This window comes from Tachysurus vachellii, chromosome 4 (genome assembly GCF_030014155.1).
Source record: "Tachysurus vachellii isolate PV-2020 chromosome 4, HZAU_Pvac_v1, whole genome shotgun sequence".
Taxonomy (NCBI): Eukaryota; Metazoa; Chordata; class Actinopteri; order Siluriformes; family Bagridae; genus Tachysurus; species Tachysurus vachellii.
In genome coordinates, this window is record NC_083463.1 from 19,904,806 (window position 1) to 19,929,744 (window position 24,939).

Genomic DNA, 24,939 nt, shown 5'->3' on the forward strand with positions numbered 1-24,939 from the left:
AGAGTGTCATGGTGAACACACGTTGAGGCTATTATCAAAGTAAACACACCACAGTGCTTCATTGGCCCACAGAGACAGCAGAAACGTGGTGTTGACATGGAAGACATTTTAAGAACAAAATAAGAAAGATTCTGCATGTGAACCTTGGGGTCAGGTGTATTTGTGATTGCCGTGGGAACAAAGAAAAAGCATGTGAACTTATCTCTCTCACCTCTGGGTTTGAAACCGACAAAGACTCTCTCCCTCTCCCTCTCTCTGTCTGTCTCTCTCTCTTTCTCTCTCACACACACCCACACACACTTTAACACTCTCTGTCCATCATAAAGTGCTCAGAGAGCATGTGCCCTTGCGATATTAGAAATCATCTGTGGCCTATGAATCTTTACAGGCTAAAACAAGTGTCAATCACATACCATTGTTAGGGAAGCTAGGGGCCAAAAGGCTGATGAAGATTTATATTTCTGACATACCTCTTTGGTGTTTTAGTGCTATAATTAATAATCATTCCTATCAAGGGAACAGTTGGGGTGTGTGTGGGTGAACGAAACTTATGCCTAAAAAAACAGCAACAACCAGTCAGATAGGAAGTACTCATACCTTAACATGTCGGTGTTGAGCTCATGGGAAAATCAGAGAGCATCGTCTCAAATACCTGCCTCCAGGTCAAACCTGAACCCGCCATTTCCGACAGTACATAGCTGGAAATGTTCAAAACACACGATTGTTTATTAAGTGTGGGAATGGGAAGCTGAATGTCAATCAAACGTCTGAAAAGATGATCAACGTGTGAAACATGGCTTTAATGCAGATTAACACAGCTTTAAATAACTGGAACTGGTGAAGAGATACAGGTTAAATGTATATAGAAAATATTGCATTATGAAAACAATACATACAATACGGTGATTCATCTGTATTTACTTGTATATTTGCTGCTACTAGACATCTTACCTTATTTACCTCAAAAAATAAAATGCACATAACTTGCACATTAGTTAGGGGGTGGGGGGTGGTATTAATGTGTTACTGTGTTTGTGATAAGCTTATCTATCTATCTATCTATCTATCTATCTATCTATCTATCTGTCTGTCTGTCTGTCTGTCTGTCTATCTATCTAATAATATAACAACGAAAAATGCAAATTTAACAAAAAAAATTCTTTTGTAATTTGTTTATTTCCTCCACAGTGAAAGCATTAAAAAAATTGTCCTGCTGTGCTGGTGTGTTCAGTGCTCACTACCCATGACCTACATGAAAACTGACTAAATACAAGGATGAAAATTTTGCAAGTCACTTTCCATAGCAAGGCTTTTTAAAGGAGCTGATGGTGATGTTTATAGTATGGTGAGGTATGAGCATGCGAGGTCAGTCTGTACTCTTGAGAAGTCCCTTATATTTGAGGTTTATGGTCTGCAACATCTGTTGTAATTTCTGTCAAATTGAGCTTTTATTACCTGATCATTAAAGGCTTGGCAATGGAAAAAACAGATGTCCGCGGTGTTCTTACCACCGCTATGTTTTTTATGGCATGGGTGAAAATTGAACCAAAGGGAGCCCCCTGCGTTATAAAATTAAGGCGGAAATCAATTCCACATTCCTAGGACAAGGGGAGCAGTATTGGCGTGCCCAGTGAGAGGTGGAGGAATGAATGTGTGAGGGGTTAAAGGGGAAAGACTGCCCACTGAACTACTGAAAAAACTCACCAGAGACTGAGATAGATAAAGATAGGAAAGAGAGAGAGTTTATTGCTCCAGAAGAATGACCTGCTGTGAAGAGTTTCAGCCTGTTTATCACCATTGCCCTGATATTGTGTTGCTTTGACTTTATTAGCTAATGTTTATGAGTTGGAAAATGACTTCAGTTGGAACATGACTACAAAGCAAAAACAAAACAGCAAACAAAAAAAGCAAAACAAAATTTTAAAAAACCAAACCACTGCGGCTAGGCCATTCTGAACATCTCATGCTCATTGCTTTTGTTGTTTGTTTGTTTGTTTTTATCAATGGCATTAATATGAATATGTTAACACTAAAAATCTGCCTAAAGGAATCACCCCATAAAATAGAATAGAAACAGATAGAAAAGTTCATTTCTTCTATGACCACTCCTTCATCCTTCTCCTATCTATTCACAACCCCGTATCCATCTGGCACAGAGTTGATGTCATGTTCATCAAAGTCCTACCTATTTCCCAGGTAAAGCTGATGTGTTTTTAAATTCAGAGTTTGTGTTTTTAAAGCTGATGTGTTTTAAAGAGTTTTTTTTTGGGCACAAGGCACCGTTGCTGTGATTTCAGTTCTCCTCTTGTGTCTACAAGTATTTGTTTCTGACCTTACTGTAGTGTTTTTAATTTCATATATCACGTTCTGTAATACTTCTTAATATGTTTTGCACTTATGAATCACTGTACCTGTGATTCACATAAATTGCTGAAATTCAGTAATCATTATAATTGAAACAGTATCAGTATAATTGAAATGTATTCAGAAAGTACAGTTTTATTAGTACTTGTGTTAGTAAAGTATTTTGGCTGCTGACTATTATTTCTGAGATTTCATCGTTTTGAACACTTTCTGAATATTTCTTTGCATTACACAAAGTGAAACCTGTTGACAAGACAGTTAATTTAAAATGCCTCTCTGAGCTATCTGTATGATATCTGTCTGTGCAAGAGGAAGACAATGACAATGGCTCCATTTATTTCCCACATAGTATTGAAACCTGCCCACAGTCTTTGCAAGATTACTCATAAGCAGACAGATTCATGTCTGGGTCATGTTGCTTAACTGCAAGTGCAGGTAAGCTTACGGCATTCTTCCTTATACCATCAATGAACTTGATTTGACATTCAGATTTTATGGACGGGAAAACACTGGAGTCTATTCACCAAAGTTCTGTAAAAGTGACACAGGGAAATTACACCTAAAAATACATGGGAGGAAGTTAAGCATTGAAACATTGCAGTACTGTAGATAGGTATGCACTAGGTATCATAGGCAGCTTTTTTTTCACAATAGACACAATAGAAATATTTGTAAATATGTGCACATTATTATGTGCGTTGAATCTATAAGTAATATACTTATACTGTACTAAACAATTCTCCTGTAGTTGTATCTAAACAAATTGCAAAACCAACATGATAACCTGAACAAGACTCATATTAATGTATTGAGGTGAAAACATTTACATGTATATTTTCCTATTTGCTTTATATACCCAGGTAAAAAAAAAGAAGTGCTGGGGAATTAGATGAAAAAAGTTATTAATTGCAGTGCTTGTGAAAACACACAAAAATATATAAATAATTACTACATAGTTTTTGATTATTTATCATTATTTTCAAATGTTATTGAAAAATACTCATGTCTGTACCCTATTTATCAAAGTACAATGAAATGATTAGAGATTTTCCCATCAGCTGTTTCTCTGTGCTTGGGTTGAATACTGCTTACTTTCACAGAGTAGGCCTCCATGTGCTTTGGGGGAAGCTCAGGGTTAGGAAGAATTCTCAGCATCTACTTGACATAATCCTCCCTCTATTCTTATCTGACTTTGCTAATCTGCCTTTGGCATTTGCGTGCAGAAGACAGACGCTCTCAGAAAATGAACTGTTTGTCAGTCATTTATGAAAGCCCTACATTATAGACAATTTGTAGACCAATTAGCAACCCATATATTGTAAACACCAGCATAGACATGGCACTGTCAAATATTTGAAATCACTGTATTATTTGGTACATTGTTAGCATAAATTTGAAAAAGAGTGTAGCCTATAAACTCTTGTTTGGGGATGCTGGGGTTGTACTTAAAACCAGCTCAAATTGTGACCACAAGAGTAGTGAAAAGATTAAATAAAACACTCTAAAGACCACAAAACAGCTGTACAGCTATACTATGGCTTTTGATGAAGTAGCTTAATTTAGTGTCGTAAACTGATTAGATGCCAATAAACACCGCTCCACGCATCCACACACATTTACACTGGTCATGGGAATTCTGGGTCTTTTCACTGAGTCGGGACACTTGGCTCAGCTCACCAGTAAGAGCCGACTCTTTCCGTTTATTTATATAATGAGCAGTGTTTGTTCTTATTTGGTTAAATAGGGATGTCATTGTTTGACCTTTAATTACCAAAATTATCTTCGCTTGAATTGCAATTCATAAGAATCGATTCAAACGATTGCAAATAATTGTTGAGTCGGCTCTCAAACCGACTATAGAATCGGCTCAAATAGCCGACTCAATTATCCGCTCAACTCATCCGCGAGTGACACATCACTAACACCCACCAAAGTACACACAAACACACACACACACACACACACACACACACGTACGCACGCACACACACAGAGCATGGACTCTGGTCTCAGAGCCGCATACAGAGGACGCGCTGAGGAGGAGGAGGAGGAGGAGGAGGAGGGACCACAGGTCGCTCGTTTATTTTGCATATTTCTTCACAGCGCTTCTGTCAGTGGCGCACACACTGCTCTTGTTTCAGCGCGGAGGAGGGACAAAGCTCACTCACTCGCTATCTAATCACTCACACAACACACTTCGAGCCTCATCTTTTGTTGACACAACGGTCAGTCGGCGATAACGACATTTACTTTTAGCTTTTGTGCTATAGATAATGTTTGGACCTGAGCGTTAGCTTAGCTCACTACACACTGCCTGTCAGCGGTCCTGTCACGCGCGCGGACCGTTTATTTCAAATTTTACTTCCAGCTGGAATGGAGACTCCTGTCTAATCTACTTTAAAGACTGATTTCTTTACCTGAGTTGCTACAGAGGGTGAGTTTTACCTGCTTTTTATACATAGACGATATCAAAAGGCTTTATTGAAATCATACCTTGCAGATTTTAACCGTGTATCTCTTGTTTTAATGCCAAACTGCTACTTTCGTTTCATCACTTAAGTTGTTTCTCTCCCAGAGTTTCACAAGTTTCTCATTGTTTTGTTTTATTTTATAATAATAAACTAAATAACTAAAAAAAAAAGCTAAAAGATTAAATGACTTTCAATTTCAGAACTAGATCCTTTCTCATCCAAAATTCAAATGCTTAAATGAAATCCTGGCTTTGACAAATTCCATCATCTTTTGACTGTCTGTGAAATAATTATGAAAGAAGCTGAAAATTTTTCTGTGAATTCATTTTATTTATTTAGTTATTTTTTAAATTGTAGATATTTGTTTATGCACTTAAGTTACTTTAAAGGATTCGATGTAGTGTTAGGACATTAATGGTATAAAAAAACACTTGAATGTGAAATTTTTCTTTTTTAAATATGCTAAATGTCTTTTTTTAAAATAAAGCTAAAATGCACATTGCATGACATGCTGTAATTTAAGTTTTAAACCTTTTTATAATTAAACGATAATTAGAATGGTATTTCATCTTTCCAGGAAGTTGGCTTTAATTTCATTTCATTTTCATTTCAATGTATTTGGTGTCCCGATGCATTCGAATTTTTATTCACCTAAACTAAACTAAGGTAAAAAATTTTTTAGTTTTCTTTTTTTTTTTTTTTTTTTTTTTACCACTATGCAGTGTATGAATGTTTTCGCTCACATAGTTCAGTGTTTATTCTGTTAGAAGAAGATTTGCTTGAGTGTAATTTCAGGCTGAAGATTACACCAAAATAACTGAAGACATTTTTGAAGCCAGCGAGCTAATAATGTCATTTTCAGGGTGCCTTGCTAAGCATTTTTCAATGACGACCATTCATACTTTTCAAGGTCTATTCACATCCCCCATTTAAATCTATTTCTCCTTCCTGTGGCAAGCACTCAAATCACTTTTGCACGATTACACATTTCATTCCTCTCCCCACACACACACACACACACAAAATCGCAAACACAGTGTGTCGTTCCATATCCAAGAGCCACACATTGAAACAACTGGACCAAACGCTTCAGAAACAATAAAACAAACGCCAACTCTCCTTTTTCCCCCCTACTTTGTGGATATAAAGCAGAGACTAAGGTCTCTTCTGGGTTTCCTTTCTTTCCTGATTAGACGTCTGCTTACAATACCCCAGCTTTATATGCTTGTCACGCACAGAAATTCCATGTTGGATGATTTTCCTGTTTAATTAGTGCCATAAATGTGTATATTTCAGAAGAATGAAGATGTGAGTATGATATTATAATCAAAAGAATTATGTACTGCCTGTGAGCAAGTAACAAATAACTGCACAAAATAAATAGCAGGTCTAGTTATATTGCAGGCAAATAATAATAATAATAATAATAATAATAATAATAATAATAATAATAATAATAATAATAGCCAGAAAATAGTTCATAAAACATCATCAACATAAATCAACTGAAATCTTGCCTGTTACACACATTTTTATTTTGATCAAAATTTCCCTTAAATCTCTCTCTCTCTCTCTCTCTCTCTCTCTCTCTCTCACTCTCTCTCTCTAGCTCTTTCTCTCTCTTTCTCTCAGCAGACTGCAGTGTTTCTTGGTCCTGTAACATTCAACCCCATTTCACTCTTCATTCTTCTTTCCTCTATTTCCAAGCTCTTTCTTTCGTTCATGGTTCTTATTACTGACTCTAATAAATTGTGAATAAGCTGCACAAGTTCTGGATCTGGGATTCGCAAGTGTGGAGAATGCTTCATCCTGCCTGGCCTCAGCACCCCCTCTTATAAAAACACAAATTAATTCTTAAAGTCCTCTGTAGCCAAAGGTTGCTGGAATGATAAATATTTTCTTAGGAAGCGCGGCTCTTCCTGACTTTATCAGCATTCGTTTCGTTATTGGACGGCTGGCGTTAACCCCTCCGTTTTGGGGTGAGGCTGAAGGCCTTGAACTGCAGCTTTGCTTTGAATAACCAACTGATCCTCTGCTTCTAGACCCCAGATGGCAGATATTCTCAGTAGTAATGAGCAAAATATTTAGCTCCCGCCTAACGAGTTATTCTGGAAGTCCAGTGAGATTTGACACAGTGAATCTGATACGTGAGTGCCGTTGTTTTGAGTTAGCGCCGTGCCACATCATCAGACACATGTGACTATTACTTTCTGTTGCACGCTTCTAAATCCCAGATTAATTTCATTTAACATCAAAGTGGGAAAATGAAACTTCTAAAATAAAGTAGTGAAACTTTCAGATCCATAGCCTGAATTTCTTTTTACTTGGAATCTTTGCAAGAAAAAATAGATTATTAGTGTTTGCTACGGTTAATAAAATAAACAACAGTTTTATTTTATAATAAAAACAACAGTTTTTATTTTATTATAAAATTGGATAAAATTAATTATAAAATTTGTATTCTTAATTATATGGTATAAACAATAGTATAAATACATTATTTACGTGCTACTGATTTATGTAAATAAATATTGCTTAACTGTTAAAAAAAAGTCAAAGCATTTGTTTTGCTCGTACTGAGAATGATAAGCCTTCAGCTCGGTATCTGAAAATGACAGCTTTGTCAGATAAAACCTTATAATTTCAAAGTCTCGCCTTATAAATTATTAAAGTAAAATGGGTACAGCTGCACCGCATGCTTGTGGAACTTCTGGGTGTTTAGTTTCCACCTAAAGAATAGCATCTAAGTGTTGTCGGTGGTTCCTGCGACGGTATAGGAAGAAACCCGACCACAGAGAAGTGAACTTTGTTTAAACTTCTCTCTTTGATCAAAAACATTGATGTCGGTGTTTGGCCCTGAAGCTATAACTGTCTGAAGTGAAAATATACTTCCCATTTTAAACCACCAATAGGAGCTTGTATTGTTGCCATTTTGGGGGAAATTAGTTCAGTTTAATTCTTTAATTCACTTCTCTTCAGGCTTTGTCCATTGTTTTTTTGTTTTTTTTAAGTTATGAAACAGACATTTCATTGTTTTCACCTGACAATAGCAACAGAAAAAATGGATCATTGTCATTTAGCTATAAAGAACAAACAGGGGATTTGTCTAAAACAATTGTTAATTATGTGGAATTAGACAGTCTGTTTTTATCACTGTGTGTGTGTGTGAGAGAGAACTGGCTTACAATCCACAGAAATGGTCCTCAGCTATTATATTCCTTCAGGAGCTGCCTGGGGGGGAGTGTTTAAACACACACACACACACACACACACACACACACACACACACACACACACACACACACACCATTCTATAATCCTGATTTGACCTGTTCTAGTCTTCCAGCATACAGCAGCTGTAAAAGTCTTTAAGATATGCATCACAGTGCAGATCTATTCTGTTTTTTCTTTTTTCTTTTCTTTTCCTTTGACACTCACATGAGCATCATATTCACATCCTAATGCCATCATTCTTTTTTTCCACCATTTTTTACTGAAAAACCCTGAAAGAAAGAGACAAATAATACATCATGTCAGAATGACACCTTTATCCGTATGTAGCTGATAATAAAGAAAACTGATAACAAATGTTTTTTTGAATCTCCTTCTCTCTGTCTCTATTTTATCCTGTTTTAAAAATGCTTGCAAAGGCAATGACTGGAGAAAAAAAAACTTGGCTTTTATTCAATCTAAACAAATTAGTTTGCCTGTGTAAGCTTCTTTTTTTTTCCATATTCCTGGCTCCTCAGCAAGTGTACACACGGGTATGTCCCTCAGGCCAAAATAAGCAAGCCATTTTTCAACAGTCCTTGTCTGATAAAGTAATATATCACTCAGTCACTGTCCCGGCCAGATTAGAGAGTGAGCCTAGAGCAAGAGCAAGTGTATCAGAAAAGTCTGATAATGGAGGGAACTACGTATTTCTTCTTGCCTTCAGCATTTATGTTGTACCAAAAAGTCGCATGCCTGTACATTTCTAGTTTGTGTATTGGGATGAATGTTTAGTGTGGCTTTATCTAAACAGTCAGTGGGGATTGAGATTGAGACAGGATGCTTCGAGATGCTATTTGTTCCTCCCAGCTGTACATCGGTGTGACAGTGTTACAGTGTAACTGAAGTGATTGGGAGGAGATCTCAAAGCGAACAGCTTGAAAAGAGGACCTCAGTACACATAGCCGGACACTTATCTCCGTTTAATTGACTGTATCTCTGCTGTTCTCCGACTCGGAATGCACCAGATGTGTTACCTGGGAACGAGACCACCGGCTGACCGAGCAGGTCCCCTTCTGCTCTCTCTGCTCACATAAGATGGCTTCTGGGAGGTCTGCCAGCTGTCCCCATCTTCTGCCCCATGTCTCGGGGCACTGCTCAAGGGGAGAGTGCTCTGCTGAACTGAAGCGTTCTGCTGACCCAGGGTGTGGGGGCGGGGGTACGCGGGGTGGACGGCTACAGGCTGATGAGACAGTGAGAGGACTGAATGCAAGGGGTCGATTACAGACAGGGGATGGGGGAGGACGGGCTGGGAGTATTGCATCGAGATGATGGGAGTAGAGAGGGCTCCTGTCCACCAAAGCTGGCATGAAAGCAGCCTTTCTACTTTCGGAAGCTGTCATGTGGAAAAGGGAGCCCACCATGACAGGCAGCTAGTGTTACGTGTGTGTACACACACACATCCCAGTGGCCAGGGAGGTGGCAGCCTTTGAGTTGTGCGTTTTTAATAACTGCAGCCAATAAATTTAAAAGGCTGTAGAGAAAGAGAAAGGCGATAGTTTGTTGTGCGTCTCACATGAGGTATATGGTGTTTTTTTTTTTTATCCATTTTTGGGTTCTTCAGCTAATTCTTGGTGTTTTTCCTTGGTTCCGTGACTGAGTACTAAAAGGTCAGCATAAATAATTCTTTAAAGTCAAACACTCTTAGGTAATAGAGCTGAACCTCTGTCACTCAGTATGAAGCTACAATTAAACACAGCAATGTGGATTTGGGTCTAAATGAGTCATGGAGTAATAATAATGCATTTCTCTCTTCATTGTCACAGAAAGAGAAGAAGAGAGAGAGAGAGTGAGAGAGAGAGAGAGAGTTGTCAGGGTTCCCATGCTCTGCTGTGCTCTAGTGTTAATGAAATCCCCCGGCAATGAGGTAAGCGTGGTGTATAAGTCATCTCAGGAGGCCATTACTGGGCCGTTATCACCCCCCACATCTGCTCCCATTAGCTGCCTAAAGAGCGGACGTGTGCGGCCTGGAGTCTTTATTTATGAGAGTCGGGGTTCAAAGTCTGCAGACGAGCAAAAGCCCAGAGGCACAGTTCAGCCAGAGACAGGCCGTAAGTGTACGAGTGCGAGAGTCAGTGTGTATATGCTTCAGTGCTTGTCATATATTAGTCTGATACAGTGAGTGTAATCGACCAGTTATGGTGAGAGGAGTAATATAAATTATACTTAGTTTGATATCTGTGGATATAAAGAAGTAATCCAAATATTCAGGTATACAAAAAGAGGATTTATTACTATTAGTAATAAACTATAAACCATTGTAAAAATAAATAAATAACTTTACAGCATTTCCAAAATAAGCCAAATGAGCTGTTGGTGAGAAATTCCCCCCAAAAAAAGAAACTGTGAACACAAATAGCATCAACATCACGATATTGCACAATTTAACAGAGATTTAATGAAATATTGTGAGCACTAGATAGAAAAATATAGCACTAGAGGTTACATGATGTCCAAGCACAATGCTCTGATATGAATCTGAATGTGAAAAATAATCCTGTGGGAAATCATCAAGAATAAGCTTACATAAGGACCTGTACACAGAACCAGAGCTGTTTACAGAGACATCGCGGTGTTGTTTACAGCCTTAAATATGAGAATCTTCATTTTCTTTTCTTTTTTTTTTCACGGTAAAAATGACTACCTTTTTAGCACATAAGGGTTGAATGAAATCATGCACTATCATTTATGAACTGAATTCTACGCATTAATACCAGATGTCTGATCTAACTCGTGTGTGTGTGTGTGTGTTTGGGGCTAAAGCACTTTGGCATTGTGTGACAGGGTCACCATGTCACTCTCTATAACCCGTTAAGAAATGTCTCAGCTCCATGGTGCCATATGTGCCATTAAAAAAAATGTTCAGATTGAGGTTTAGATACAGAGAGATGGTCCTAGATAAGCACATAAGGAGAGGTTTGTAGTGCACCATATGGCAAAGTCATGGCTTCTGATTCACCTCGTAGTTACCCAGCATGCCCTTTTAACCTTGGCGCACACACTCTTAGAGACGAACTGCCATTGTGACTTCTTCATTTACGCAAAATATCGACCAGGTATTGGCACATATTCTACAGTAAAACAAAAAGGGGGGAAAAAAAGACGGTTATATGTTAATGATATCCGATCTCTGTTTCATGTTTAAAGGAATGTTTTATGGTTTACGATTTTAATTCAGTTCCCGTTAAACCAGAGATATGAATGTGACAGGTCACAGTGATATACAGAGTAAGAATGTGTATGGAAGGTGATACCCGTGAAAAAAGGCTGCTCCGGCACAACAGGGCTAAAGCCAGGTGAAGCGCTCTGCCCCATGCAGGGTTTGTTTTAGCTCAACTTACCCCCGTGCAGAGCGGCTGGCCTGATCTTTCTCATGCCCTGTCTCTCCGGGACAGGCGTGTACCAGGAAACACGCTGTGCAGTGCAAGAACTTTGTGAGGAAGTCCCGATTCCACTGGATGTCCCTGACACCAGTTTTCCATATATGCTGACACACTTTCTCTTTATTTACTGTTTTTGACTGCCTCTAGAGGCCCTTCCCACCTCTCTGACTCTCTCTGTGGTGAGTCAGCAGGTGTTGTTTTGCTCTAAAAGGAGTTTGAACCCCCTGCATCCTGGAGAAGATGAGTCGGTGTTGATAACCAGGAATTTGAAGCAGTTTGACGCATATGGTGTATGTGTGAATGTGTGTGTTTGCGTTTTTTTTTTTTCCACACAGAAGCAAAAAAAAAAAAAATACAGAATTTTGCTTTAAATTAATGCTTGCACACTGTTTTGAAGTACATTATGAAAATTAGGTGTACAGTTTCAAGGTATATTTTGGGGTATCAGCTGAGCACTAGGATAAATTCTGTATTATTTTTTGTCAGTTGCTGTGAGGAATTGTATGCAAACCCTTTTCTTTAGAGATCATGTTATACTCAGCAAGCTCCCACTATAACTGAGCTTAATGCATGTGTTATGTTTAGCTGTTATTTGCTCATTCTCACCGAAGCAGTCACTTTATTGTTTACCCATTAATGTCACATTACACTACAGTTGCTGTGATTTAGTAAGGAAACATAAAACAGGTTCAATTAATGAGTCACACGTGCGTGACATTACCATTTGGTCCAAAGGCCTTCGTGTGCAGTCTTGCTGAAGAATAAGCTATTAAATTCCTAATTTGCATGAATTCTCTCAAAACACGCTGAACACGTGAAATGGATCTGATGCAGCGTAGCCTGCTTATACTTTCTTGTGTATCCTACATGTCCAATCTCAAATAATAGCGATCTAGAACCTCTTACAGCCTTTGGATGTTGTACTCCTGCGTCTGAGGCTAAGTCTAGGTCTAGGACCATCTAGGACTTCTGTCAAATCAGAGGGCAGAGTGGCCTGACCAGGTCAGATTGATTAGCCCTGAGGGAGTGCCCTGTGCTCGTTCAAAGCAAACTTCAGGGGGAAAAATGCCGTTCTGAACGTTCACTTCAGATTTGGCTCACTTCATTGGTTAATCAATAAAACCTAAGTTGCATTTTATAATGTAAGCCATAGAGAGGTGAGAGAGGCATGTCTGGTATTTCATGTTTCCATTCGAAGCCTTACCAGTGATCTGCATAGTTAAAAAGATGTTGGCATTACGAAGTCAGACTCGTCCATCATAACCCTCAATCCCACCATTTCCCTCAAATTTATTCCACTGCCACTTTGTCACAGACCGCCCAAACCTCCCACCTCTCGCTGCACACAACAGACGGATACAAGAACTGCAATGCATCGACTTGTTCTTGTTCTGCCTTTACTCATCATGCTGCTGACATATCGCGACGCCTGCGGTTTCCTGACAGATTATGCCGTGTTATGAAAGCGAGGTGAAGCATTGTTCTCTTCTCAGTAACATAATCTTACCAGGCAGGTTCATGCAAACAACCATCTCAGTGTTGTCTGTGTGACAGAATAATAATCATGTAAAACTCTGGTGCCTTGAACAACACCGTCTGTTAGCATATTGCCATCTGTACTTTTCCGTAACTGCCAAATAAGGTCACAGACATTTCAGATAGTATTCACAGGTATTGTGGATTAACTGTGCCACAGCACATTGTCACTTTTCATGGAACGTTGATTCTCGTTCATCTTCTCAGCTTGTATTGTTTCAGATGGCAAGGAGCTGAGAGAAGAAGGGGGATAAAGAGAAAAACGAATACCCACCCTTACTGACAGGTTAGATTTACTCCTGTACATGCATCTCCCATATTTTCCCATAAATTTGCTTTTTATTGTCTGCAAATGTTCTTGAAATTTACTATTTATATTTTGTTTGATACATTTGTCTGGCAGGGGCTTGATATATCAGCTTTCACTTATTACGGCATGTAAGTAGTTCATATTTCGGCCTGCACTTTTATGAGATTTACTGAAATTAATATGAATTTGTGAAGAGCTATCTTGGAAGAATGCTATCTTTTTTCTAGTGCAGCTGTTTCAAGGTTAAGTGATGGCTGCTTACGGACAGACACAGTACAGCCCTGCTATCCAGCCTGCAGGCCCATACACACACTATCCGCATCACAGCCAGAGCTACAGTGTGCCACCCTACAGTGAGTGCAGTGGGACGAATGCATTCACAATGTGCTTCACTTATTATGTTTGAACTGAGCCCTACATTTGCTGTAACGCTATCAATGCTATGTAGACCTGGATAAGCGGTTAAAATGTACAGAGAAATTTTTTAATAAAGTTCATAGCCTAGACTTGCTGCTACAAGAAACTCAAATGTACTGTGTGACTTAAAAAAAAACTCTTTGGACTATTCTTGACATTTTGTCAGGGCTGTTTATTAACTTACGTGAAATACTGGAAATCTTATTGCTATTGGATTATCTGTACCCGCCTCTCCTTTGTATTTTAAAAACGAAGTATTTTCGTCTCTTTCTCTGTCTTTGTCCAGATATTAAAACAGAAGATGGCTTGAGTCATTCACCAGGACAAAGCAGTCTGCTTGGCTACACGTCCAACTTCAGCGGAACACCTCCTAGCCAATCCCTTTACAGTTACTCCACACACGGTCAGGCATCCAGTCAGCTCTTATTTTTTTTCTACCGTGCATGTGCGACTGTGTCTGAGCTCCTGGATAATTAACAAGACCTCTAGTGACTCCGCCCACACACACACATGCATTCGCCCACTCACTGTATTTCTTGGCTGATAAAAGCTGTTTGATAGGTGGTTTGTGAATTCCGAGCTCACCCCCACACACACTTTTCCAGGTGCTGGCTATGGCCCATCCTGGCCCCTCTCTCTGTCTGACTGTCTGCTCCTCTCTCTCTCTCTCTCTCTCTCTCTCTGCCCCTCACCACACCTGTTCTCCATTAGCTGCGGTCTGGGGCCCTGGCGTCAGCCGTCTCTCTCCTCTCTTGGGGGTCAAGCCCTTCTGCTGCTCCCCATCACAACACACACCCCGTTGGTGGAGTGTTTGCATGGATGTGAGTGGCACAGGCCACCAGCACCACCCCAACACCCCCATATCCTTTGTCCTTTCAGTCCACGGTCACCCATTGCCTGCCTCAACCCAGCACATTTTATGGCTGCAATTACACCATGAAATTGACCTCTCTCTGCTAAGGTGAAAGTTGAAGTGGTATTAGGATGTTTTCATTCTTTAAGAGCTACTTCAATTGAAGATGAGGACAGTGAAGGTGAAAGAGAAGGCATGTTGTTATGTTCAGGTTTATACGGTGCTCAGTTTGAAAGGTGATTAAAGAATAAGCAGTATTTCATTGCTGTTGTTCTGTTGGATGCAGGTTGTGGTTCTTAGAGAGTCCTGTTCTCTACAGTACGCTAGAGTCTCATGTAATAGATATGTTTCAAATAGATCTGGTCATGGTAGTTTTGTGTGACTTACAGGAAATTTTTAAAAGGAGACCTGATATAGCTTAAAATAAATAACCCATCTGTGCATGTCAAAGGTCCCTGCATTTCAGTGAAGGAAAATCAGAAACATGGCTTACGGTCCCCCACCTTTCCCCTTTTGAAACCTTTTGTTTGCTTCCTATGAGATTTCTCCTAGCTTTGGTATAGCCATTCATCTAAAGAAAGTCTGAAAAGGGGGAAAAGGTAGGGGGACTGTAGCAGCCTTCACTTTCCACTGATAGCAGTGATGGATACTCTATCACTCAACTAACTTTTCTTTCAACACGCTTATCACTTTTTCTCACCTCTTTCCTTTTTTAGTCATAACACAAACTTTCTTTAGGCCTCATAAATGCCTTTGTTTTAGTAATCCCAGTGCAGCCACTCTGACACTGTCTTTTGCATTTCTGATACATGTCTTTGTTTGTGTTGGAGCCTGGAGCCGGGGGAAACAGTAGAATGAATTTCATACCACAGTCGGTTTTGAATGGTGTGCTAAATGCTGGCTATGTGCTCCTTTTCCAGGTGGCAGTATTTCATCTGGAATTTTCCAAGGAACGAATGCCATCACAGGCTCAACGCCATTTAGTCCTACACAGCAGGTGAGTGGCACGAGTAAGGAAGCACATAACTTGCAGCATGGGGTTTGCGTGAAAACAGAATTTTTGGTAAAGCTCATTTTCCTTCAAAGATGGTAGACTGTCATTTGTATATTTATCTTAGTACCGTGAAACTGTAAAACTGAGTTTCTATTTACAAAAATAAAATAAAGCAAACACTTATGTTTTAATACTGTCATGAAGGTATTTTACTGTAATTTACTTTTGTTTTCATTAGGATTTCACAGCATATTCCACTTATGGCCAAAGCCAGTACTCACCATATTATAATACACACTACAACAACCCCTACCTCACAAGCAGTAATATCAGTCCATCAGCCATCAGCACGGCAATCCCCTATCAGCATCCAGAACATCCTAGTGTAACAACCAGTCACAGCCCAGAGTCCCACCCAGGTAAAGACAAGCAGCACGGAAATTAACTACTGGTAATTTTACTGCATTCTCATTATATCAGAATCAGATCATACTTAAAATAAAAGAAAAATGTCGATGTGTGTGTTTAATGCAACAGGGGAGTATCACACCCCCCCTAGCCCTCCAACCCCAGGAAAGGAGCAGGAAGGAGGTCCAGCCAGACGTGGCTCGGATGGAAAGCTGCGGGGAAGGAAGAGGGCCAATGACCCTGCACCCCCACTGGACTCAGAAATCGAGGTACACACGCTGCTCTGTGGCCTCTCTCACACTAGTCAAGCTATCATGATGTATCTGACTAATAAACAAGCCCCAAATGGTTTTCATCATAAAAAACAGAGTAGCATTGTAGTATTCTGTATTCTGTGTAGTGCTCAGGAGAAAGATTTTGCTTCAGGAAAAGTTGTCAACAAAGAGTGAACTGAAGCGTTGCTTTATATTTTTAGTGTCTATAAAACCAGATGAAAGATGTTGTTTTGCTGTAATCACATAGTGAGCCCACATAGGCGATTTGCATTTTTTTTATTGTTTAATGTTGTGTTTGTGTGTGTATGCCCGCAGAGAGTGTTTATTTGGGACCTGGATGAAACCATCATCATTTTCCACTCACTTCTCACCGGCTCTTTTTCCACACGCTTCGGCAAGGTACAAACCTGTTCTATTACTTTAGCTCCGACTGATGGAATGTCCCTCCTTCAGGTCTTTGACAGTAATTAGTTGTTTTATTGTACTGCACCAGAGGACTTATTGTACTACAAGTTCATTTTAGGGCACAATAATCAAGTGTGCATAATACTTTTCAAACTGTGAGATATAACTGGTAACAATAAATAATAAATAAATAATAATAGCACATGGATCTGAACTGTAGAGGAACAGGTTTGTTAGAATGAGAAAATGCTCACTGCCAGAGATTGATTGTCTAAGCTCAGATCATAAAAGGAACCGGCTGTCCTGTTTAATACGCATGTTATTTGTCGGCTGAAACCTATAGAACTTCTCTGGAAATTCAGAGTTATAAAAGCTGTCACAGTAAACAAGTGTTTGGCTTGCGTTTTGCCTGTGGTGAGGCCAGAGCTGCAGGGCAGAAAGCCAATCTACGTGTTGAAAGAACCTCATTTTAATGCATTTTTGAGGCTGAGGTGAACTGCAGAGCAGGATTTTAACTTTCTCATTAGAGCCGTTTTGGCGTCTCATTCATCATCAAGCACCATATATGGTCTTTTAATGTGCAAATCTTTGTAGAGGCCAAGCTTTTTCATTTTCTCTTTCTATCCGAAAAAAGAAAAACAGTAGCTTTCATCTAATTTTTTTTCATTACTCTGTAATTATGAAGCAAGGTGTCTTTAAAAACCAATTAAAAAACAACAACGGGCAATAACACCCTATGATAAAGTACTTTGATTTTAAAAGTAGGTAATTATTCTAATTAAAGGAGGCACTGCATTCTATATGGCCCCTTTGTGTGGAGGGGGTGTGGGGGGTGGGGGTGGCTGATTCCTGTCTTTCTTCCATTGTGTTAATCTGACATTTACCTTTGGCTGACACCTGCGGCTTGATTAACTGCCAAATGTAAAGCACCAGTTAACTACCTGCCCTGGCCTGGAACCAAGCTACATAATTACCCAGCTAGTGTCAGCATGCACCCTGATCTAAACTGTGAAGTTAACGTTAGCAGCTGTGTCATGTGTGGGATGTGGTAGCTCAGTGGTTACGGTGTTGGACTACTGATCAGAAGGTCATGGGTTTGTACCCCAGGACCAAGCTGCCACTGCTGGGCCCCTGAGCAAGGCCCTTAACTCTCAATTTCTCAGTTGTAAGTCACTCTGGATAAGGGTGTCTGCTAAATGCCATAAATGTATGTTTTCTGTATGTCTGAGCTTCTGTGTCTGTGTCAGAGAGACCATACTGACTAAACCATGACGTTAACAAGTGATTGACATGAATGAAGCCAGACTGGGGCAAAGAAAAAAACCTGTTTTGGAATGCTCCTGATAGTTCTGTATAAACAGAGAGCACAATACCAACTGTCATTTCATGCTACTAATGAACTACTTTTGACAGTTTGCGCACTATAATTACAATGAGCCCTAATGTCATGTTTTAGGACTCAGCCAAAGCTGTGTCTCTGGGGCTGTGGATGGAGGAGATGATCTTCAACTTGGCAGACTCACGACTCTTCTTCAATGACCTGGAGGTGAGGAAAAACCCTAAGCCTTTTGTATGGCAGCTATCACATATATTATTACAGTGCAATTGAATGCATTTTTGTTGCAGAACAAAATGGAGATTGTATCCCCCATTGTTGCTGGGGAAATGGGAGGGGGGTAGAAAAGGAAAATGTACATCTCAAAGAGAGGGTTGATTCTGCACAAATACAGAAAATCATAATGGAAAGGCAAAATACTTGAAAAAGAAGTAAACACACAAAAAGTCTGGCAGAATCCAAATAAAGGAAATGGAGAGAAATAGTGGATACACAAAGAGGTGAAGGTAAATACAAACATTTAGTATTTGTTGGCTGTTGATTTCTCACCTGTGATAATCAAGGAACAATAAAACATCAAAATCCAGTTATGTAAAACAAATATCTAACACTTTTTTTATTTAGTCCTAAGGGTGTGTAAAGGTTTGCAGTCTGTTATAAAATGTTATTTGGTATGACAGATGAGCAGAAAGTGTAATTATAAAACATCCTGTAGTTATGGCACTCTGGGGGTTTTCTAAGTGTGAAGGTTGTGAAATACCAGGTGAAGGTGAAGTACCTACTGTACATATAGGTCCACATATAGCATTATGAGGAGAACGTCTTTACTTGTTTCCTCGCTTTCTATCTGTTTTGAAGCATTCCTCTGTCTTGGCAGAAGACAAAGAAGGGGATTAAATTCTGCTCTTGGAGGAGGAGCACAAACTTTGAGGTGTTAATTATGGGTGTGTGGCCAACTCTGAAAGGAAAATTTGTCCTGGGGTGGAGCAACAGATTATAGTAGGGCACGGGTGGGGGGAGAGAGAGCATACAATTATTTTGTCGACAGGTTTTAATGACTCCCTTGTGCCCTTTCTTGGGGGTTGGTCCCTCAAAGAGCACTCACCTCTACTCACAGCCATTTTTCACTGGTCAGACACACCTATTTGATTTATCTCATCTCCATTCACCTCTGGCAGCCTGGGAAGTGAGAAAGCCTGCGAAGAGGAAAAAAGTGATGTATTAGTTCTTTTTTTCTTGGCTCGGAACTATGTCTATTCTGTTGAAATAATTAACCCAAATTTCTACTTTAAGTGTTATGGACTATAATGAATATTGCATTTATTACATTATGGGGGCAGTAAAACCTGTTCAGTAGATCAGGGTTTTGTGGTGAGAGAGCGAGAGAGAGAGAGTGTGTATGTGTGTGTGTGTGTGTGTGTGTGTGTGTAGTGTCTGAGGAGGTCTACAGAGATATGAGTGCATTATGAGGTAGTGTCGGCCTTCAGACCAACTGAAATATGAGAGCAGCAAGAGCAAGAATGTGTGTGTGTGTGTGAGAGAGAGAAAGAGAGCGAGAGAGAGAGAGAAAGATGAAATGAGATGAGAGAAGTGTGTCTTCTTGACAATATATTCTGCTATTGGCAATGCAGTGTTACTCAAGAGTAAAGCTTATCTGCATTGTTGATTAAGATTGTCAGGCTTAGATGGTATGTTGCTGTCGTCTTCAGGAAGTCTACCGATTTGATTCCCTTTTTTTCAGGTGTTAGAGGCGCCTGAATATCTTGGGTCTTAGCAGCTTATTGTCGCCGCTCTGTTGTCGTTTATATATATATATATATATATATATATATATATATATATATATATATATATATATATATATATATATTCCTGACTTACTCCATAATTCCCCAAGGCTCTATAGAGGGTAGTAGATAGTAGATAGTACCTCCCTGCTTGGCTAAAACTTGCCTCCCAATCTAACATATACACTTTCCTTTAATTTCACAGGAATGTGACCAAGTTCATATCGATGATGTGGCCTCAGATGACAACGGACAGGACTTGAGGTATGGTGGTTCCCCTCATAATGTTGGTATAGTCTCAGAGGGAGACTGCCGTGGAGTGTATTAAGATCTCCAATAAAATGAATGATATACCTCATAAAAACTGCCAGCACTTTTTTCGTGCTGCATACCATTGCCATATTAGGAATTATACCTATTGTTTTTTAACATACTTTGGAAGTGATCCCTGTTTCCCATTGCTGATATTCAAGTGCATTTTTTATCATGTCAGCTAAAGTGGTTTGTTTAACCCTTTAATTGATCTGTTTGTCATTACACACATTATTTAGTAGCTGTTGTTAAACGAATAGAAAATTGACAGTGACAAACGTACAAACACATTGAAGTAAGTGAATAAACTGACATTGTGTATTTGTTTGTTTAATTTTATTTTAGAATAACTCGGACCTCATAAGACTTCTTTAACCTAAGCCTGTATGAATCATTTAGACTTTTTTCCTGCCTATGAAACGTGAACGGGTTTCCAACCATTTTCTTTAACCTCGATATAAATCAAGTAGTAGGAGAACCATGCTGTTGGTCTAAAACCACAAATGAACTTTTAGAAGGTATCTTGAGTTGCACCGGTTCTGGAAAACCTTTCACATGTGTATTTTTTTCTGTATGTGTGTCTTTTTGTGTATGTGTGTGCAGCACGTATAACTTTGGAACAGACGGCTTCCAAAGTCCAGCAGGAGGCAGTGCACTGTGCTTAGGCTCAGGGGTCCATGGCGGCGTGGACTGGATGAGGAAGCTGGCCTTCCGCTACCGGCGAGTAAAAGAGATCTACAACACGTTCAAGAACAACGTAGGAGGTGAGTAAACTGTACAACATAAGAAAGAATTAATAACTGTTCAGAGCTGTCAGCAGCATTACGACTCATTGTTTGTGTGTCATGGTTTTAGAATTTGATTCGATTTTTGTGGGTTTTGATTGGCAGGTTTGCTAGGGAGTCCAAAGCGAGAGGAATGGCTTCAGCTGAGGAGAGAAATGGAGGTTTTGACTGATCTGTGGCTTACGCAGGCTCTAAAGGCTCTAGCTCTTATTAACTCCAGGTGAGAAGCACTCACACAGAAAATAAATGGCAGCATTTTCAGTCGCTCTTTTTTTGGTACACATTGCTAGAAAAGACCAGAGATTAAGTTAAGCTAGCATGGAAATTGGGATTTTGGATTAAAGTCTTCCTTTAATGCTTGGAGTGACTTATGTTTTAAAACACTTGACACCAGATTGCTTTCTGCTCTCTAATTCAGAAACTATAATTGTATAGTATGTAAATGTATGTTGAATTAATGAACACTGTGACCCCTGCTTCCTCTCTCACTCAGACCAAACTGTGTGAACGTGATGGTCACTACCACTCAGCTGATCCCAGCACTTTCCAAAGTGTTGCTGTACGGTCTGGGAGGAGCTTTTCCCATCGAAAACATTTACAGTGCCACCAAAACTGGTAAGCATACAGGAAACACGTTTGGATGAACATGACCTCAGACGGAAATGTGAGCTTGCACTGTGTATCATTTTGTTCAGGTAAAGAGAGCTGTTTCGAGAGGGTGACTCAGAGGTTCGGGAGGCGAGCAGTGTACGTGGTAATCGGAGATGGAGTGGAAGAGGAAACTGTGGCAAAGAAGGTAAGATTCAGCAAGACTAATAGCATTACCATTACATTATTAATGTTTTTCACTTGAAGAACTCCTAATTCTGTTATTTTGAACATTCTGGGTATGTATTGTTGTTTTAGAGCAGATTAGGACATCAGAATCCATCACTATCTTCAGAAAACTGCTGACTTCAGAAAGACTCGCTTCTTCAATGAACACTTAACTAACCTCTAACGTGTAACCAACAAAACCAGCATTTACACTAGCTCTTATACCGCAATTAAAATATTCTATGATAGCAATATGTATATCCATATCCGCCATATCCGCCATATCCTTATGGCGACCCCTAACTGGAAAAGCCAAAAGCAGAAGACGAAAATGTTTCATAGGGAGGAATATTAGTAATGAATCTGGACTTTCCATTAAAGTCTAAAGTTACTTATAGCTATTGAGGGTGTGGTAACTAAGTGGATATGGTGTTGGACTGATTGAAAAAGATTGTGAGTTTGAGTCCCAGGTCCACCAGGCTGCTACTGTTGGGCCCTTGAGCAAGGCCATTAATCTTAAATTTCTCAGTTGTACGAAATGAGATAGAAATGTAAGTCGCGCTGGTTAATGGTGTCCGGATAATGCTGTAAATATAAATATGAGTTGTTGCCAGATATCTTGTGTTGTTATGTGAGCCTTAACATCTCTAATTTCTTACAGAAAAACATGCCATTCTGGAGGGTAACATGCAGAGCAGACCTTGAGGCACTGAGTCATGCACTAGAGTTGGACTACCTCTAGAGGGCAGAATCTTGAACAGCATCTCTCTTGTGAATTAGTCAACCGTAATGATCACATGGCCAAGCCAAGAACTGCAGGACCAATTATCCAGGAGTTGCAATCGTACAGGGAACATGTTTGTTCCAAATCAGTTTAGAAAACACTTTTCTTTTCCTTATTTTCTTCTGTTTTTGACAGTAGTTTTATACAATGGCTTATTGCACTGGAGACGATTATAATAAATCCATTTAAGACCTTTAGAGTGCTTTAAAGGACCAAAACGTTTGTGCTTATTGATTTGAGACAACATGACTTCAGGACACATTTTTTGTATCATGTGCGAAAAAAAAGGTTGCAAATATTTATGTTTTCTACGAATTCACAAGCAGTTGCTGCTGTCTATCAGATGAGACTTCTTCATATCTCACTCAGAGATTTATTCAGCATCGACCTTTTATGAGGAAAAAGGATACGCTCTTTATTTTTCCTCTAAGTCCTATTAAACTATCAGCCTTTTTTTTTACAACTGTGAAATACAATAAATTTCTTTTAAAACAAATAAAGCACAATTGGGGGAATTATCTGTATGACTGAAAATCAGTTGGGAAATATGTAGATATAACAATTTTAATTTGTAAGTTTTCCTGATCATGTTCTATCTATAATGCAATAATGTGTTGATTATATTACTGATTTAGATACTGATCCATTCTTTTAGCTAAACCAACTTTTAGGTAAAATAAACAAATAAATGTTTATAAATCTGTGTGATATTCCACTCAATGTATTTCATTCTCTAAAATACTATATACTATTTAATAACACGTTTAGAACAAAGAAGCCAATGTAAGATAACATTATAACTAATCCCAAAAATAGCCAAAGTATAAAGCCGAATCTATTGAGAAAGGTGACAATCATCTACGTAACTTATGAATATTTTTGTGAGGTGATTTCTTAAGCACTACAAAATATCTCTTTCATTTCTCTTCACTATGTGCCTGGACCATGGTAATCTGTAATATTTGTTACTGGATGTACATTTGATTTTATTTTTCTTTCTATTAACGTTTCTGAAGTTGATATGTTTGTTTCTTGCCTGATTGGAATCTGTACTGTTGTCTTTTGAATTGCATGTGCTTTTTACACTGCCTGTCCTCCTAGCTATTATTTGTATATATGGTTTTATTGTTGATTTGTTGTTGGGTCAATATGATAGAACAATAAAAAAAATAAATTAATTGTATTACATCGATGGGATAATTTGTCATCTAGTGTAATTGCTGATCAATGGGAGAAAGACAATATTTATAAACGTTAAGAATATGAATTTTAGATCGAAATGTATTTGTGTAACGCTTTTAACAGTACAGATTTACACAAAGCAGCTTTATAAAAAAAAAGATTCTGATTTCTGAACAAGCCAAATTTCTTTGGAGTTACAGGGTAGAAACACAAACATATACAAAATGTTTTACTTAATCCACTGCCATCACAGAAAAGGGGACACACCTGCTGTTTCATATAGCTAAACAAATCCAATATACCTTGGAGGGTTTTGCTGCCATGTTGTAAAAGGTGTTGGGAAATGTAATCAGATTAGTACAAGTCTCACTTGTTAAAACTCTATTGTAACACCTTTACAAAATACCCCAAAGGAAACAGAACATCCTTAAGACTTGAGTGAGAATCAACCTTCAGGACAGTTAATTGCTGTGTATTTCATAGAGTGTCATCTTCAGGGGAAAATCAGAATATAAAATCTAAAAAAAAAGTGATAAATAATAGCTTCTAGTGAGTTTGCTATCTATAGCATATAGCTAGTATATAGCTTAAAACTAAACATGTAACAGTTGCGCATATCCAGCACAGAGTTACAGACAGCCTGGAGCATGGATTTTAAGGGACTTGGAGCACAAGGAAGGGGACACCATGGTCTGGATGGCAACACAACAGAGGACACAATCACACACATACACTAAGACACGATGGACAATTTAGAGATCAATCAACCTACAATGCACGTAGAAAACCCCTGAGGGACCCCGGAGGTGCGAAGTAAACATACAAGTACTAAGCACAAAATACAAATGACATATTTAATAAACAGTATTAAGTATTAAGGAAATATAGTTTATGGTTTTGCTCTTTTTAGGGCATAATGTGTGTAAAATCTCAAAGCACCACAGTATTTTAAAGATCATGAAAATACAGAATGATTATCTAGCTGTTTCAGAGCATTTCATTCATCTAAGTGTTGTATCAATATTTCAGGCCTATGAAATGATGTCATGGTCTATCATCCTATTTATTGGTCTATTCAGCAGCATTCGTTAGACCCAGAAACCTGGACAGAATTGATCTGTTATTTTAATAATCAATGGCGCCCTCTAGCGATTGGCTTCATTTTCTACCTTATACATGCTCATAAATGAAGAATTAAGCAAAAACATATTTTTAAAGACTCCAAATATTCCAATACCTATAAATAACCTG

General features: G+C 38.9%; 1 protein-coding gene across 4 annotated transcripts; it reads left to right on the forward strand.

Annotated features, from left to right (window-relative positions):
* Positions 1-4,425: 4,425 nt before the first annotated feature.
* On the forward strand, positions 4,426-23,689 carry eya2 (EYA transcriptional coactivator and phosphatase 2). Of its 4 annotated transcripts, none has more exons than XM_060868242.1 (16): positions 4,426-4,798; positions 13,232-13,310; positions 13,428-13,462; positions 13,562-13,687; positions 14,038-14,154; positions 15,525-15,601; positions 15,837-16,017; positions 16,136-16,275; positions 16,597-16,680; positions 18,143-18,232; positions 20,015-20,073; positions 20,725-20,885; positions 21,012-21,126; positions 21,400-21,521; positions 21,602-21,702; positions 22,384-23,689. In XM_060868242.1, the coding sequence occupies exons 4-16, from the start codon at positions 13,585-13,587 to the stop codon at positions 22,462-22,464; spliced, it is 1,431 nt and encodes a 476-aa protein (XP_060724225.1). In that variant the 5' UTR covers positions 4,426-4,798; positions 13,232-13,310; positions 13,428-13,462; positions 13,562-13,584; the 3' UTR covers positions 22,465-23,689. The 4 variants fall into 4 exon arrangements, with proteins under 4 accessions (XP_060724225.1, XP_060724227.1, XP_060724224.1 ...); XM_060868244.1 differs by having other exon boundaries at positions 13,567-13,687; XM_060868241.1 differs by having other exon boundaries at positions 13,247-13,310.
* The last annotated feature ends 1,250 nt before the right edge of the window (positions 23,690-24,939 follow it).